The 15,544-nt window shown below is 43.9% G+C and overlaps 2 protein-coding genes across 9 annotated transcripts in view; one reads left to right on the plus strand and one right to left on the minus strand.

Annotated features, from left to right (window-relative positions):
* The window catches only part of LOC135973815 (uncharacterized), a 1,510,190-nt gene that overhangs the window by 1,113,412 nt on the left and 381,234 nt on the right, over positions 1 to 15,544 (minus strand). The gene's annotated exons all lie outside the window — the stretch shown is intronic.
* Positions 1 to 15,544, plus strand: part of ABCC1 (ATP binding cassette subfamily C member 1 (ABCC1 blood group)) — a 104,506-nt gene that overhangs the window by 69,494 nt on the left and 19,468 nt on the right. For 4 of the 8 annotated variants that reach the window (XM_005307560.5, XM_065558869.1, XM_065558870.1 and 1 more), the window contains 6 exons: positions 844 to 913; positions 2,110 to 2,236; positions 5,233 to 5,409; positions 7,045 to 7,212; positions 7,993 to 8,170; positions 11,913 to 11,939. In XM_005307560.5, the coding sequence (XP_005307617.1) occupies positions 844 to 913; positions 2,110 to 2,236; positions 5,233 to 5,409; positions 7,045 to 7,212; positions 7,993 to 8,170; positions 11,913 to 11,939 (747 nt within the window). Of the gene's footprint in view, positions 1 to 843; positions 914 to 2,109; positions 2,237 to 5,232; positions 5,410 to 7,044; positions 7,213 to 7,992; positions 8,171 to 11,777; positions 11,792 to 11,912; positions 11,940 to 15,544 lie in introns of those variants that run through there. The other 4 variants (XM_005307561.5, XM_065558871.1, XM_065558868.1 and 1 more) reach the window with 2 other exon arrangements.

The following is a 15,544-nucleotide window of genomic DNA, read 5'->3' on the forward strand; positions in this document are numbered from 1 at the left end:
CGGCCCCTCAGTTCCCTTTGGCCACAGTTACCCGTTCCTGGCCAACGGGAGCTGCGGGGGCAGTGCTTGCAGGCAGGAGCAGCATGCTAAGACCCCTGCCCACCCCCACATGGGGCTGCGCTGGCCACTTCCGGGAGCGGTGTGGGGCTGGGGCAGACAGGGAGCCTGCCTTAATGGCACCCAGTGGCACTGCCGTAGATCACCATCGACTGGGAGAGTCCCCAGGATCGATCAGTCGATCGTGATTGACTGGTTGGTGACCACTGCTCTAAAGTCTGAAAAGTGAATGTGCAATGTGGCATTGTAGGAAAAGTGCCTCTTGTTGATTTTCAGATCAAAATTGTTCTGTTTACAAGTTAGGGCTGCTTTTTCTAATGTCAGTTTTGTTAACTCAGCCTTTAGTGCTTCCTTTGAATCGTAAGTCCGAATAGAATCCAGCTTCCTCAACTGGCTTCTTTGTTGGCTTTACAGTGTTAAAAGGAGTAAATAGTAAAATCTAATTTGTTGGGAAAGGGAAGCAGATTGAATACACACAGGGAGTCAAAGTCCTGTCAGTTGCATATCAAGGTAGTATTTTGATATACTTGCTTTTCTTGCCATACCTGTGCCGTGGCCAGCCAATGATTGTAACTTGAGAACCCCAGCCCTGTTTGTAGAATCAGTCAGAATGGAGCGTGAGCTATTAACGAAAACAGTGCTGGAGTTCTGTTACGAAAATAGCATTGGACCTGCCTCTGTGTGTGTGCCTGGATTTACTTCCCATGGCACAGTGCAGTGTACATCCTACAACTGTTTCCTTACTGGTCTGCGTCTAAACATAATTTTTCTTTCATTATTTGCTAGCTGAAGGAAGCATTATTGTGAAGAATGCAACATTTAGTTGGTCAAGAACTGATCCTCCCTCACTGAATGAGTAAGAATTGGTATCCTAATTAGTTCTAGCCTATAATTGCACTAAATCTTTATCACTTTTTTAATTGTTTCTGTAGAGCTTGAAGTGTGTGCATCACTGCACAATAAATAAGCTCTGCTAAAATGGTATGTCTGTGCTCCAAAGAGCTTACAACCTTAAAGGAACAGCAATACAAACACATTTCACTTAGTCATAGATAGGATGTTCCATGCTTTATAAGGTGTGTGGGTTTTGTTTGGGGAGGGGTGGGGGAGAGACCGTTGCAAAAGCTCCCTTCCCATTCATCCTCCAATTAATTAGGAGTCTCTCTTTCAAGCATACAGGTTGGTACGAAAGAAGACAAAGTTATTAGTGGGGTAAGGAGTCAAAAGGAATAGCCAGGAGAAAATCTGGTGTAGAGCATATGCAGTGGGCTAGGGTAGAGGAAGAGAAGATGGAGGTAGGAGCAGAGTTCTCCGGAGGCTCAAAGTGATGAGAATAGCTTGTAGTTAGTAGAAGCTGTGAGCTACACAACTAACCAGCCCCTTTCTTGTTTTATGACTTCATCCATGGGGCTCCTTACACCTGTATCCCCTTCCCTGCCATGTTTCCACCCTATCCTCCAAGTCTCCCCCTTAAACATCTTATCTATAGCCCTCTTTGTTCCAGTACTGGGGATGGGTAGGAGAGGAACCTTACAAAATCCTCAGGATGCACACAGTGCTAACCAATGCACCTGCAGGATGTTTTTGCTTGAAAGTCTTCCCTTCTCCCTATCCTCTCCCTTGTTTTTGATCATATGTTTTCTGGGACGCAGACGTTGCTTGGTGTTTGTAAAACACCATGCATATTTATAGTGCTGCATAGGCAATATGAGGTCAAGCTGGTGCAGAGTTTCAAGCAAGGGTGAGAGTATCAGACTGGTGGGCAAGAAGGATGGTCTTGGCAGCTGCTTTTTGGAGGCCTGATCACATACTGAGACTGATTGTTTATGTATAAGCAGAGCTGAGCACGTTCTGCATATAGAAGCTTGAATTCTCAGACTCATGTTCTTGTTAAAGAACCAATTGACTGTATTGCAATTGTCAGCAGCTATAGAGCAGATGTTCTAATTGTATCTGGTGTTTCTCTGTATTTGATTCTACAATAAAATGCTCACTATTATTTGTGTGTGGTATTGTATCAAGCAAGGCTGAACTCTGTGTGATTTATTTCAGCATTAATTTCACTGTCCCTGAAGGCTCCCTGATTGCCGTTGTTGGACAGGTTGGCTGTGGAAAGTCTTCATTGTTGTCTGCCCTTCTAGGAGAGATGGACAAGAGGGAAGGATATGTGGCTGTCAAGGTAGGAAATGTCTGGATAACCGTTCTGTTTGTGGGTACTTTGGAAGTGTTATCACTTCAGTAGCATGAGGGGGGATAAAAGCCTCTCAAATTAACAAGTTATTTTTTATGGGTGGCGGTGGGGGAGGAATTGTGCTTGTGCTGCATTATGATGTACATAGAGGCCTGAAAGTCTGCATGGTGTATTCAAATTTTCTTTTTATCATAGAAATATCAGGAATATAAAACCTTGTTCCTGTTTTTGCAGGTCTTTGTGGAGGACCTAGAGAAATGATTTGGAAGCTCTCTCAGCCCTAAATTGAAAGGGAGAGGGCAGGGTTGAATCACTTACAAAGACCTTTTTTCCAGCTGTAAATTTGTTCTTAATACAGATTTCAGTCGAAAAATCCAACGTTGTTCTTAAATTATCTGAAAAAAATCACTTCCCCTCTAAAAAAAAAATTGACTAATTTCCTTTGTGCCTATGATGGAGTTTTATTAATTTGGTCATCCTTTGAATCATCCTAGAAAAACAAAGTGGACAAGACATGAATTCTCATGTTGCAACCCCCATCCCCCTCTCTGCCCCCCCCCCCCTTTTTTAACAGAAAAAATATTCAACACAAGCCATCTTTTTCCTTACACCCTGTTGTATGTGATGGGAAAGGGGGGAGAAATACTCCAATCTTTCATTTAATCATTCAGCAGTGACACAGGCATTTCTGAACATTCTTAGTCAAGATATGAGCCTGAATGTCTTTTTAGTAGGGCTATTGATTAATCGCAGTTAACTCCTGTGATTACCTCAAAAAAATTAATTGCGATTAAAAAAAATGAAGCACAATTAATCAGTTTTAATCACACTGTTAAACAATAGACTACCAATAGAAAAACAAATATTTAACAAATTTCAAAATTTTCATATATATTGTATTCTGTGTTGTAATTGAAATCAAAGTATATATTTTTATTACGAATATTTGCACTGTAAAAATGATCAACAAAAAATAGTATTTTTCAGTTAATAGAATCAGAAGATTAGGGTTGAAAGAGACATCAGGATGTCATAGTCTAACCGTCTGCTCAAAGCAGGACCAACCCCAACTAAATCAAAATTCACCTTGTACAAGTACATTAGTGCAATCTCTGTCATGAAAGTGCAATTTACAAATGCAGATTTTTGTGTTCCATAACTGCACTCAAAACCAAAACAATGTAATACTTCAGAGCCTGCAAGTCCACTCATTCCTACTTCTTGTTCAGCCAATCGCTAAGACAAACAAGTTTGTTTACATTTAAAGGAGATAATGCTGCCCTCTTCTTATTTACAGTGTCACCAGAAAGTGAGAACAGGCATTTGCATGGCACTTTTGTAGCCAGCATTGCAAGGTATTTACGTGCCAGATATGCTAAACATTCGTATGTCCGTAAAAAGAACAGGAGTACTTGTGGCACTTTAGAGACTAACAAATTTATTAGAGCATAAGCTTTCGTGGGCTACTGCCCACTTCTTCAGATTCGTATGTCCCTTCATGCTTTGGCCACCATTCCAGAGGAAATGCTTCCATGCTGATTCATTAAAAAAAATGTGTAAATTAAATTTGTGACTAAACTCCTTGGAGAATTGTATGTCCTCTGTTTTTCCCGTGTTCTGCCATCTATTTCATATTGTCGCAGACTCGGATGATGACCCAGCACATGTTCTTTATGTTAAGAACACTTTCACTGCAGATTTGACAAACGCAATTAAGGTACCAATGTGAGATTTCTAAAGAAAGCTACAGCACTTGATCCAAGGTTTAAGAATATGAAATGCCTTCCAAAATCTGAGCGGGACAAGGTATAGCGCATGCTTTCAGAAGCCTTAAAAGAGCAACATTCCGATGCGGAAACTACAGAACCCGAACCGCCAAAAAAGAAAATCAACCATCTGCTGGTGGCATCTCACTCAGATAATGAAAACGAACATGCGTCGGTCTGTACTGCTTTGGATCGTCATCAAGCAGAAACAGTCATCAGCACGGACACGTCCTCTGGAATAGTGGTTGAAGCATGAAGGGACCTATGAATCTTTAGAGCATCTGGCACATAAATATCTTGCAACACCGGCTACAACATTGCCATTAGAACGCCTGTTCTCACTTTCAGGTGACATTGTAATCAAGAAGCCAGCAGCATTATCTCCTACAAATGTAAACAAAGTTGTTTGTCTGAGCGACTGGCTGAACAAGAAGTAGGAATGAGTGGACTTGCAGGCTCTAAAATTTTACATGGTTTTATTTTTGAATGCAGTTATTTTTGTATATAATTCAACATTTATAAGTTCAACTTTCATGATAGAGATTGCACTACAGCACTTGTATTAGGTGAACTAAAAAATACTATTTTTTATTTTTACAGTGCAAATATTTGTAATAAAAAATAAATATAAAGTGAGCACTCTACACTTGGTATTCTGTGTTGTAATTGAAATCAATATATTTGAAAACATGGAAAATATCCCAAAATATTTAAATAAATGGTATTCTATTATTTAACAGTGCAATTTAAAAAAATATATATTAAATTTTTGATTTTTTTTGAATCGCGTGACAGCCCTACTTTTTAGCATTCACTACTTCTATTGAGCACATGTATTTGCATGGAGAATTCAGCAAGGTGGTTGTTGGGGGGCGGGGAGGGGGGAGCATGTTCCATTTGAAGCCCATTCCCCAAAACATACTTGCAACATGATTGCTGTAGAAGAGCATGGCTAACCTGAGCTGCCACAGACACATGCTGTTTTAGCATGCTAGCTAAGGAGAGTTAGCGCATCTGTCTGCCTGCACTGGGAAGCGCACTCTCAGCTGCACTGTAAAACATACACTAGCGCTGTTTTCCCCAATTGTATGATGGGCATCATACATCTCTTACAAGGATGTTGAATGTGATTATTGTTTGCATGGTGCTTTGAGGATGTCTGTGAGATGTTATTTAAATAGAGTGAAATACTGAATAGCTAATTTTTGTTTCTTATAGGGCTCAGTTGCCTATGTTCCTCAACAAGCCTGGATACAGAATGCAGCTCTGAAGGACAATATTATCTTTGGGAGGGAGATGAAAGAGAGCCAGTATAAACGTGTGATTGAGGCTTGTGCACTTCTGCCTGATATAGAGATTCTTCCTAGTGGAGACAGAACAGAAATAGGGGAAAAGGTATTGAGATACACCCCGTATCCTAATGGATGCAGTCATTGGAGTTAAAGATACATACTTTCCATTCTAACTCCTTTTTTAGAATTGTACGGGACTTGAAAATCTTTTTGGTAAAAATCTGTCAGACCAGGTCTCCACCTGAAGGTGAATTTTATTTATTTATTTATTTATTTAAATAGTTGAGCAAAAGTGGTGCTTTTTGAATGCTAGGAAAGCTGGGGAAGAAAGCCTGACCCCATTAGTAAATTGATGTAATTAAAGGATTTTCATTATTATTGTTAAGCAGTCTAAGAGCTGAATCTTGATGAGCAGTATGGAAATCGCCCTCGTTGCTGAATGTTTAATTTAACTAAGTGTTGAAAAATGTAAGAACTTATGAACAGGGACTGAGGTCATCTATGCAATCGGCCTGGAGTGACCATAGCTGTGGACTTGCTAAGGAAGACAGCTTGATGCTTCACTGGGCAGACTCTTTCCACTAGCTGCCTCGTTGGCCCCAAAGGCCCCCAGTGCCCGTACAAATCCACTTTCCAACCAAACTAAGCTAAGTTCTCATCCAAGTACAGCCACCCCTCACCTGAAAGGAGCAGGCGGCTAGGTGAATTGGGCTGTTTGTCAATGGGGAAAACAGGAGGAGAGCCCTTGAAAAGCCCTTACCTAAGCCCCTGCACAGCATGCAAAGCATATAGCGGTGGAGGGAAGGCGCCTTCATGCTTTGGTGCACAGAAGGAGCTCCCACTCTGGTGCATCCTGGGAGTGTGCAGTGTCTAGGGAGAGTGCCTAGGGCTCGCAGTTCTGGTGGGTGCTCTAACCAAATAGTTCCAGATTGTGGAAGATAGCAGAGCCAGAGTGCCAGCGCACAGAGGAGGAGAGGATTTTTAAACAGGAGTTCTGCACTTCTGTCTCTGAATAAGGCCCTTGCAAAACCTAGGGCTAGTCGTGCTCTTTCTTGGCTTGCTCTCGTGATGACTACAGACATGAGTTTGCAAATGGGTTATTTTTTCAGAGTATATTTATTAAGCATGCCATTTTTCACTTGTAAGATGAAATAGCCCCTATACAATCAAGAACTCCTATTTTTTCATCATGGTAACTAAATGCTTGTTTATCGTACAACACTGAAGTGGCTTCCCAGCTTAGTAAGAAAACTAAATACAATCATGTTTAAGATGCTTTCCTTACACTGGGCAAAATATAGGAGGTGATTTCCATTCACAAAACTCCCACTTTAATTCATGGAAATCCTGTGAATGTAACGAGTTACAGGACATGCAGTAGAGATGATTGTATTACAGTGGTGCCAAAAGTCCCAGTCTGGAACTTCCTCTCTCTTGTGGGAGGTACTATAGAAACATATAGATAGATATGGTCCCTGCCACTCTATAGTGTTTCACGTGTTTAGAGGCCTGGCCAGACGTTAATTAATGTCTAGATTTTTCCATACATATCAAAAAGGAGGCGTTGGCCCACGATTTTTAACACTATTAAGCTACTGAAATAATGTCTATTATTTGGTATGTTTATCATGAAGCTGCAGCTCCTCTAATGCCTTCACAGAAGCCTCCTATGACTCTTACCCTGAAACAATGTATTTTACTGTAAAACCCAGCAGCACTTTATTTCCTCCTTCTCCAGGGTGTGAATCTCTCTGGAGGACAGAAGCAGAGAGTCAGCCTTGCTCGGGCAGTTTACTGTAACACCGATGTCTATTTATTTGATGATCCTTTATCTGCTGTTGATGCCCATGTTGGGAAGCATATTTTTGACAAAGTTATTGGACCAAAGGGAATCCTGAAAAACAAAGTAGGTATTTTTAAATGATGCTTCAGATCGGATGACTTTTCCATGGAGTGATCCTTTCTGTGATTTAAGCTTGGTTCAAAAGGTTCCAAGAACTAGAAAGCTCCTTTGAAACAACTTCATCCATTTTACTTCCCGGTTATCATTTTTATTCCTCAATTCTATTTCTAATTGGATCTGACTTGTTACATGATCTTGTGAAAGTCGCATGAAACATCTGGACCTGGCTTTACTCGTTTGTAAAATGGAGAAGTGATGTGAAGACGTAGGCCCAGATATTTAAAAGTATTTAGGCGCTACTCAGCTCAGCATTGCAATGCCTAAGCCTTATTTTCAAAAGTGACTTAGGTGCTTATGTGCCTAAGTCCGAATGACTTTCAGTGAAACTTGGGTGCCAAAGTCACTTTTGAAAATGAGACACATGCTCCTAAGTCAGTCAGATGTTGCAATTTTGAGCAGAGACAGAGCTTTAAAAATGTGCGTTTAGTGTTTATAAAGTGCTTTTTGAGCACCTCTGATGAAAGGTACAGTAGCATCAGTGCAAAGAATTATGAGAGAGTTCAGTGACTCCAAAGGCCTAAGATGCAGGTCAGCTGGAGAAAACGACTATTAAAAAACAAGAACTAATTTTGTCTAACAATTACCATGTGCCTGTTGCATGTGTTGTTATGCACATAATTAAAATCTGCTGTGTGACACTTACTGCAAGAATTTAACACTTAGTTACTGTTTAGAGAGAGCCTTGTACTCAATATATATCTATTTATATTTTTTAACATCTAGACTCGGGTTTTGGTAACCCATGGGGTCAGTTATCTGCCTCTGATGGATACAATTATAGTGATGACTGATGGTAAAATATCTGAGATGGGCTCTTACCAAGACCTGCTAAAGCAAGACGGGGCCTTTGCCGAGTTTCTTCGTACATATGCTAATGCTGATCAGGATGTGGAGAATGGAGGTAAGCTCACAAAGAAACTGCACTGAGCTAAGATGATGTGCTGCCTGCTAGTGGGTTTGTGGTAGCATGCTTCCTTGAGTGCTTTTCCTTCCCCATGGTAGATCAAAATAGGCAGGGATCCTTGTTTCATGAAGGTATCCATGATTGGCTGGTAGAATTGAAAACCAGGTATTCAATATTCAGCATAATAGTGAGGTCTGTTGGGCTGTAGAAGAATCTCCTGTGGAAGCCCAATCATGGATCCTTTCAGATTGTCCAATACAGCTCTGAAGTCAGTCTAAGGCTGGGCATCTGTTTACTCTTTTTTTTTTTTTTTTTTAATCTAAAAGTCATGGAATCTCTGATGACTTATCCACAGGGCTGGTGAGTCCCTCACATAAATGGAACCTTACTTAATCTGAGAGCCGGAAAGAGCAGCTGTTCTTTTCCCAGATCTTCCTGTTACAACACAGCTGCATTCACACTTAGAGACTGCGGGGAATCTTTGTAACTTTCTGGTATTGCACCTTGTCTGCAAATCGTGGAAGAAGGTCCAATGCCTCCCAGTCTGATTTCTTACAAGACTTGCTCAAATTGTTTTCTGGCTTTGTTCCCTGTAGTAATGCTCAGATACAAGCAGTGGTTTTTAGTGTGCTTGGCTGGGGTTACGCTGATATTCCCTCTGTGTGCACATAGGACGTGTCCTTTGGCATGCATCCTCTGCTGAGGCACACAAATGGCAGGTTTTGCAGGAAATGGATTGCTCCTGCTGATTTTTTGCATAATTCACACCTATCACCTGGAGTGCTGCATGGGTGTTTGGTGCTCGACACTCCATCCTGCCTGAACATGAGCAGTGCACTGAACTACAGAATATGAACGAAGCTGTCAAAGGAGCCATAGAGCTGTACTGAATTGCTGCTTGTCCTCTCAGCCAGGAGATAAGTGAGAATAGTATTCTGCCCTCTACCACGGGCCAGGAGAGGGAAGTGCAGTGCTTGCATTCCCTTTCTGGCAATGGGAGAGGTGAGTGGGAAGGGAATGACAGGTGGAGAGAGGCTGACAAAGAGAATGACTAGGGAACAGGGTGGAGAGTGAGGCCAGGTGAGAGGGCCTGTAAGGTAGGAAGCGGAGTTGCCCTGTTCAGGCCCTGTCCTTCCCAGACCATAGAAAGCTATGACAGTCCCCCTCTGATTATTGGAGAAAGCAGAGCAGAATGTGCTTCCTTGGTGAGAGCATGTATTAATGTGTGTTGTAGAAGAGCTGAGCTTGTCTTCTGAATGTGCTTGTTGAATCTGCTCCACTTAGGTTTGCCAGGTGTCCGGTTTTCGACTGGAACGTCCAGTCGAAAAGGGACCCTGGCAGCTTTGGTCAGTACCGCTAACCGGGCCGTTAAGTCCAGTTGGCGGGGCTGTCAAGCTCCTTATCTGGCTCCGCGTGCCTCCCAGAAGTGGCATCATGTCCTTCTGGTTCCCAGGCGGAGGAACAGCCTGTGGAGCTCTGCACACTGCCCTGCCCTGTGTGCCAGCTCCGCAGCTCCCATTGGCTGGGAACCACAGCCAATGGGAGGTGTGTGGGCAGTGCCTGTGGGTGGAGACAGTGCACACTGTGCAGCGCCACCTGGCCACCCTTAGGCCTAGGAACTGAGGGACATGGGTGGGCTCCCTGGAAGCAGCAACAAGTTGAGTGTTCCCCGGAGCCTGAACCCCACTACCCTCCCACACCCCAACCTCTTGCCCTAGCCCTGAGTCCCCTCCCACATCCTGAACCCCTCATTTCTTGCCCAAACCCAGAACCTGCATCTCCAGCCCAGAGCCTGTACCCCATCCCACACCCCAACCGCATGCCTCAGCCCGGAACCCCCTCCCACACACTGAACCCCTTGGCTCCATCCCCCAGCCCTGAGCCCCTTCCTGCACCCCAAACTCTTCATCCCCATCCCAGAGCCTGTACCCCAACCCCCTGTGCCAGCCCTGAGCACCCTCCTCTCATTTCTGGCCCCACTCCAGAGCCCGCATCCCTCTCCCCACCCCTGTCCCAGCCCATTGAAAATGAATGAGTGAGTGCAGGTGGGGGAGAGCGAGCAACAGAAGGAGGGGGGGATAGAGTGAGTGGGGAGGAGGCCTCTGAGAAGGGGCGGGACCTTGAAGGAGTAGGGCAGGGGTGTGGCAAGGGAGTTCACTTTTGTGCTATTAAAGTTGGCAACCCTAGCTCCACTGGACCTTTTGTAGGCACTGGCATTCTGGGAGAGGTATGGTCCTCTGCCTAACTCACTGAGCTGAGACTGTGCAGATCTGTCTCCTGTCCCTGGTACAGGCTTCCTGTATAATCTTGGGCATGTCCCTTAATCTCTCTCAATTCCCATTCTGCAAAATGGAAATATTTTCATATTTCACTGTGAGAGCTGTGGGGCAAAGTAAGGATTGTGGAGTTCTCACCTATCACTGGGACAAGTACCACAAAAAAGCCATTACAATAGAAGAAATATGATTAACTTGCACACTGTATAGAATTAAAGAAATAATGCTTTGGGTTTGGAAGCAGCTAGATGTACTCTTATTTAAAGGATATCTGATATGGACGTCAATGTATGAGCAGACTTCAGAGAGAAGGATTAATCTGCCTTTTTCTTTTGTAGTCTCGATAAAATTTAATACTTTGCAATTTGCCTAGTTCTAGCCTTTGTCAGCTCACTTAAGCAGTTTTGTTTGCTTTTTGTACATGTAAACATGCTTGACAAGTATGCCCTTGCTTTTGTTTGAGAGTCTTTTCCCATTGGTGTGCTGGGTAACTTGTTTTGGAAAGAAATCCAGTGTTTTTCGTATGCTGCACTTACTTGCCATCCTTGCATGTAATTCTTCTTCATTACTGTGACCCAAATGAACACTGGGCACCTTTGTTGTTTACTAATGCAATGTATTATCATAGTGTTTGACTACTATTTGCCCTTTAGTTGTGGGCAAATCTCTTTACCTCTGCTTTTATTTTTCCCTAGCCGTAAAATGGTGGTATTGCTCTCTCTATCTAGTTCACATGGACTAATTTAAAGGGGACATATAAATGAGAAGTCTTTTGCTTCTAAAGTCAAATTACTGTGTGTGTCTGTATCTATATTTGCATAAGCAGACTGTATAGTCTATGGAAACCAACAAAAAGGAGTCACCACTATATTAAACAAGTGTCCGAAACTCCCCCGGCCTCAGTACTCATCTCACACCTCCAAAGCTCAGTTTGGCTGCCTGTCCTCCCATGTCATCTTAATGCTGGCTCAACCTTACACAGCTTTCTGTCCACCCTCCCACAGCTTTTTCTCCAATTTACCTGTTTCCAGCTCCTCTGTTGGTGCAGTAATTGGGCTACCCATTAGTCTAACCTCCTCACTTGTCCTTCCACCCAACTTGATTTAGAATAGCATAAATGTCTCGCACTTTCATCTGAACATATTTATGAAGGGCTCCAGCATTAACTTTGAATTTTTCTTTCTAAGTCTGGAACTACTTTTGGCAGGTGTGGAGGGGGCGGGGGGGCAGCTGTCTTAGTAAACTTTCATAGCAAGTAATCATTTGATTTTTTTTTTTTAATCCCACTCTTTACCATTCTCTTCTTGCTTCCATTAATATACAGCTGCAAAGAAAGGAGAAGGTTTGTCACGCTCTTAGTTGATGGCCTTTTTCATTTGAATTCAATTTTTGTTTGTCTTTTAAACTGTTTCATCACCTTCTTCCCCCTTTCTCTCTCCCTCCGCCCCGAATCCTGAACACAGATCCAAAGACAGGAGAAGACAAGGAAGGTTTGTGTTGGTTTGCTCAGACGCTTTTCTGCATGTAGATAGTGGAAATAGTTGACTGTGATATAAAAGATGTGCATGGTTTTGGAAAAGGCAATGTATACGTTTAAACTCAAAATATTCATTACAATTGACCATTCCTCCTTCACTGGCCACAGGTAACTCCTTTTTTGCCACGTTGTTTTATACTCTTTGTATTAGGGCAATAGACATGGCTGCGTTTTTTCTCTCATGTGGCTGCATCATTGGCAGCTGACATTTCCCACTACATGAAGAATAGTGTTGGTTAGCTTCTTGCTTCACGTACAAGGGTTAACCGGGGCTCGACCCTCTCCGGGGTGGCGGGGAGCCACAGCGGCTCACAATGCACAGTTGATGGGGAATTAGTCTGGCTGCGGGGTCTCCCTCGGCAGCCTTGCTGTACAGGAACAAATACTGTAAGCCCAGGCCCTAGGTCAGGGCGCAGCAGTGCAAAGTCAGAGCTCAGGCCTTCAAGCAGGGCTGAGCAATAACAGTACAGCCAATAGCAATAGGCCCATGCCTCCTCAGGCCTGGGAGAGGGGGAGACTGCCAACCACGAGTTGGGTGGCAGGGGGGACGCAGGCCCTCCCACTCCACTGCGTCCCAGCCTGGGGCCCTAGCAGCGGCAGAAGACCCGCTGCATAGTTTGTGGGGATCCTGACCGCAACACACTGATATGGGCTCTGGAAGTGCTGCAGCCAGACTAGGGTCATCTGCCCCCGGGCTACTTCCAGACTCCCCCTCGGGGCCTACCTGGGTCAGGGTGTTGTCCTCTGGGGGGTCCAGCACCATAGGTTCCTCTGGGTAGTGGGCGCAGGGCAGGCCCGGCAGCTCCTCCGGGTAGTGGGCGCAGGGCAGGCTTGGCCAGTCCTGGCGGCTGCCTTGGGCCGCGGAGTTTTCCCAGTCACGAGCTAGGCTGGAGGCGTCTGGCCTCTCCGGCAGCTCGGGCCTTACTGAGCTCTGGGGGCGAGCCTTTATACTTCCGGGTCGCTGCCTGACGCTCTGAGGGGCGGGCTCGAGCTCCCTAGCTCCTCCCACTCTGGCCTCCGGATGGGCTCTTCCCTCTCCGGGGCGGCAGGGAGTCACACGGCCTCACTACACTTCATAACAGTAGGGAGAGAGCACATTGCATGAAAATAGTGGCTTAAACTTCAGCATTTGGGACACTGGCTTTTCAATAATAGAATTTATGACAATAATGAATCTTCATCTGAAATAATTTTAAGGTTGGACAAAATCTTGTCAAAAAAAGCTGAACACTTTCCCTGTAGCTGTTTTAAAATATTGATTGCTCTACATAATGAGTTTTTATACGATGTAGAAACTTTTTCCTTATGAAACTAATGTTTCCCAGTTACTTGTGGAAATTGGAAGCCACAAGGCAATGTTCATTTTGACACCGAGAGATGTGTATTAGACAAACCTAAGGTTTTATTTTCTTAAGTATTACATTTAAAATAACTTTTTATGGCAACTGAAAACTTGCAGAATAGTTGTCTACATTCTATTGTGCAGTAGATTTTTCACAAGATGTGATATTCCATCCCAAACGGGACTGACTGAATTGAGGGCTGCCGGTGTGAGATTCAAATTAATATTTATTGAGAAATTTGCAAAAAAAAAAGTAATGTAAGAAAGAAAAAATTACTGAAAAATTCTCCTGACTAAACCAGTTGTCCTGTGGTTTCGGGTCTTCGGTCTTCACCCTTCCAGATGTTAACAGCCCCTCTTAGTCCATTTCACAATGAGGAAGATTGGTATGTTTCAAGATCTAGTAAGAGGAAACACTGTAAAAAGTCCTGAAAACTTTCACTGATAGGTTTTTAAGTTTAGTTCAATGCATCCTAATTTTTTGGCAGGGTGGGAAAATAAATATGAAAGATGGAAATCCTTAATGAATATCCCATTGACAGGTTGAGATGGGTCTTGTCTCTTAAACATCAAACCTGTCAGGATGACAAAAATTGAGGGCCCAATCTTGCAAATGCTTATGCATGTTAGTGGTCTCGTTTAATTCAACGTGACTACTTACATGCATGAGAGTTTGCAGGATTGGTGCATTAATGATTCCTTCATTTCCTTTCTTTACTGCCTGTTTAGTGTTATAACTATACGACCTTTTGATTTGAAAAGGAATTCTTCAGTGGTGATACTAAGACATGAAATAAGAATAGTTGTTAGTGAGTTTGCATCCTCACTGGTATGGTGCCAGATTAATTATACTTCTGAGAGCTTTCCTTGTTTCTGAAATACTGTATTCAACATGTGCAGAAATATTTATTGCGTACAAAATTAAATCTGACTTTGAAGAGCCGTTTGGGAGCTGCGGGCTATAACGTGGAATAAGGGTTGCCATTAAATTCAGTGTTTGCAATTGAAGGGGATATTGAATGCTTGAAGTTCTTCATCTGGAAGTTTTCCTAAAGAAATATTGTCTGGGTAAAAACCTAAATATAGTTTCTCACTTTTAATAACTTCATTTGTAAAGTGTGTGAAGTTTTCATTTATGCTGTTTTATTCACTGTTTGCACTTCACTCATCCTGGACAATGAAACAGCACCGATCAGTTTAGCTTTCTGACTCTCCAGCATTAGCACGATGCATCAGTGTTTCATTTGCAAATGCAGCAGAGAATGCCTTAAGTCAAACAGACAGCTGCAGTTCAGTGGAGTTTGTTGTTTAATGTTCAGAAAAATAGTTCATGGAAACATTGAACATCTTTATTTTTAACAAAACAAATGTTTTTAGGTCTAAACAAATAATTGTCTCCCTGTCAAATGTTTTTTTTTTCTAATACAGTCAAACCCCACAATAAGGTGCCCTGCCATAATGCGAAATCGCATATAACGCGATCACAATTTGGCCCCCCTTTAAGACACACAGTACTGTATGTACTGTACCAGTGGTCCCCAACGCCATGATGACTGCTGGGACATTGATGTGCCCCCGCCTAGTGCCAGGCAGGGGAGAGAAGCTGCGGCCCCGTGCCTGCTGGGGACAGAGCACCGGCGTCCACAGCCCTGTTGTTCTCTGTCCCTGGCAGGCGCGGGGCCGCGGCTCCTCTGGCTTGGAGAGAAGCCTCAGCCCCGCGCCTGCCAGGGACAGAGAGCTCCAGGGCTGCAGGTGCCGGTGCTCTCTGTCCCCGACAGGCGCGGGGCCGCAGCTCCTCTCCGGCTCTGATACTTGCCATGCCCAGGTCCTCACAATGTGGTTTGATACTCACCTTCACAGGCCAGACCTGGCCTCCCTGCTTCACTGTTTGTTCCCTGCCCTTCCTCTTGGTGTCTAGTACCTGCCCTCCCCGCCCCTTCATTGTTCAGTGCTTGCTTTCCCAGCCCAGTGCCCCCTTTATCTGTTTATTCCCTGCACTGCCCAGGCACCATGCCACTTGCTAGTTGTTTCCCTACTTGTCCTGCTCTGCCCAGCCCTGCTTACCACATGGACCTGTTTCCCCAGTGCTAGTGATTGCCCCCCACCATTTTGTTTTATTTCCTACTCACTGCTCCCAATAGACTACCCTGCCTGCTGACAGTGGGGAGCACAACCACTGTCAGCCATGCCCCCCTCCTTCCTGGCAGCAATCTCCC

Source organism: Chrysemys picta, chromosome 10, assembly GCF_011386835.1.
Source record: "Chrysemys picta bellii isolate R12L10 chromosome 10, ASM1138683v2, whole genome shotgun sequence".
Taxonomy (NCBI): domain Eukaryota; kingdom Metazoa; phylum Chordata; order Testudines; family Emydidae; genus Chrysemys; species Chrysemys picta.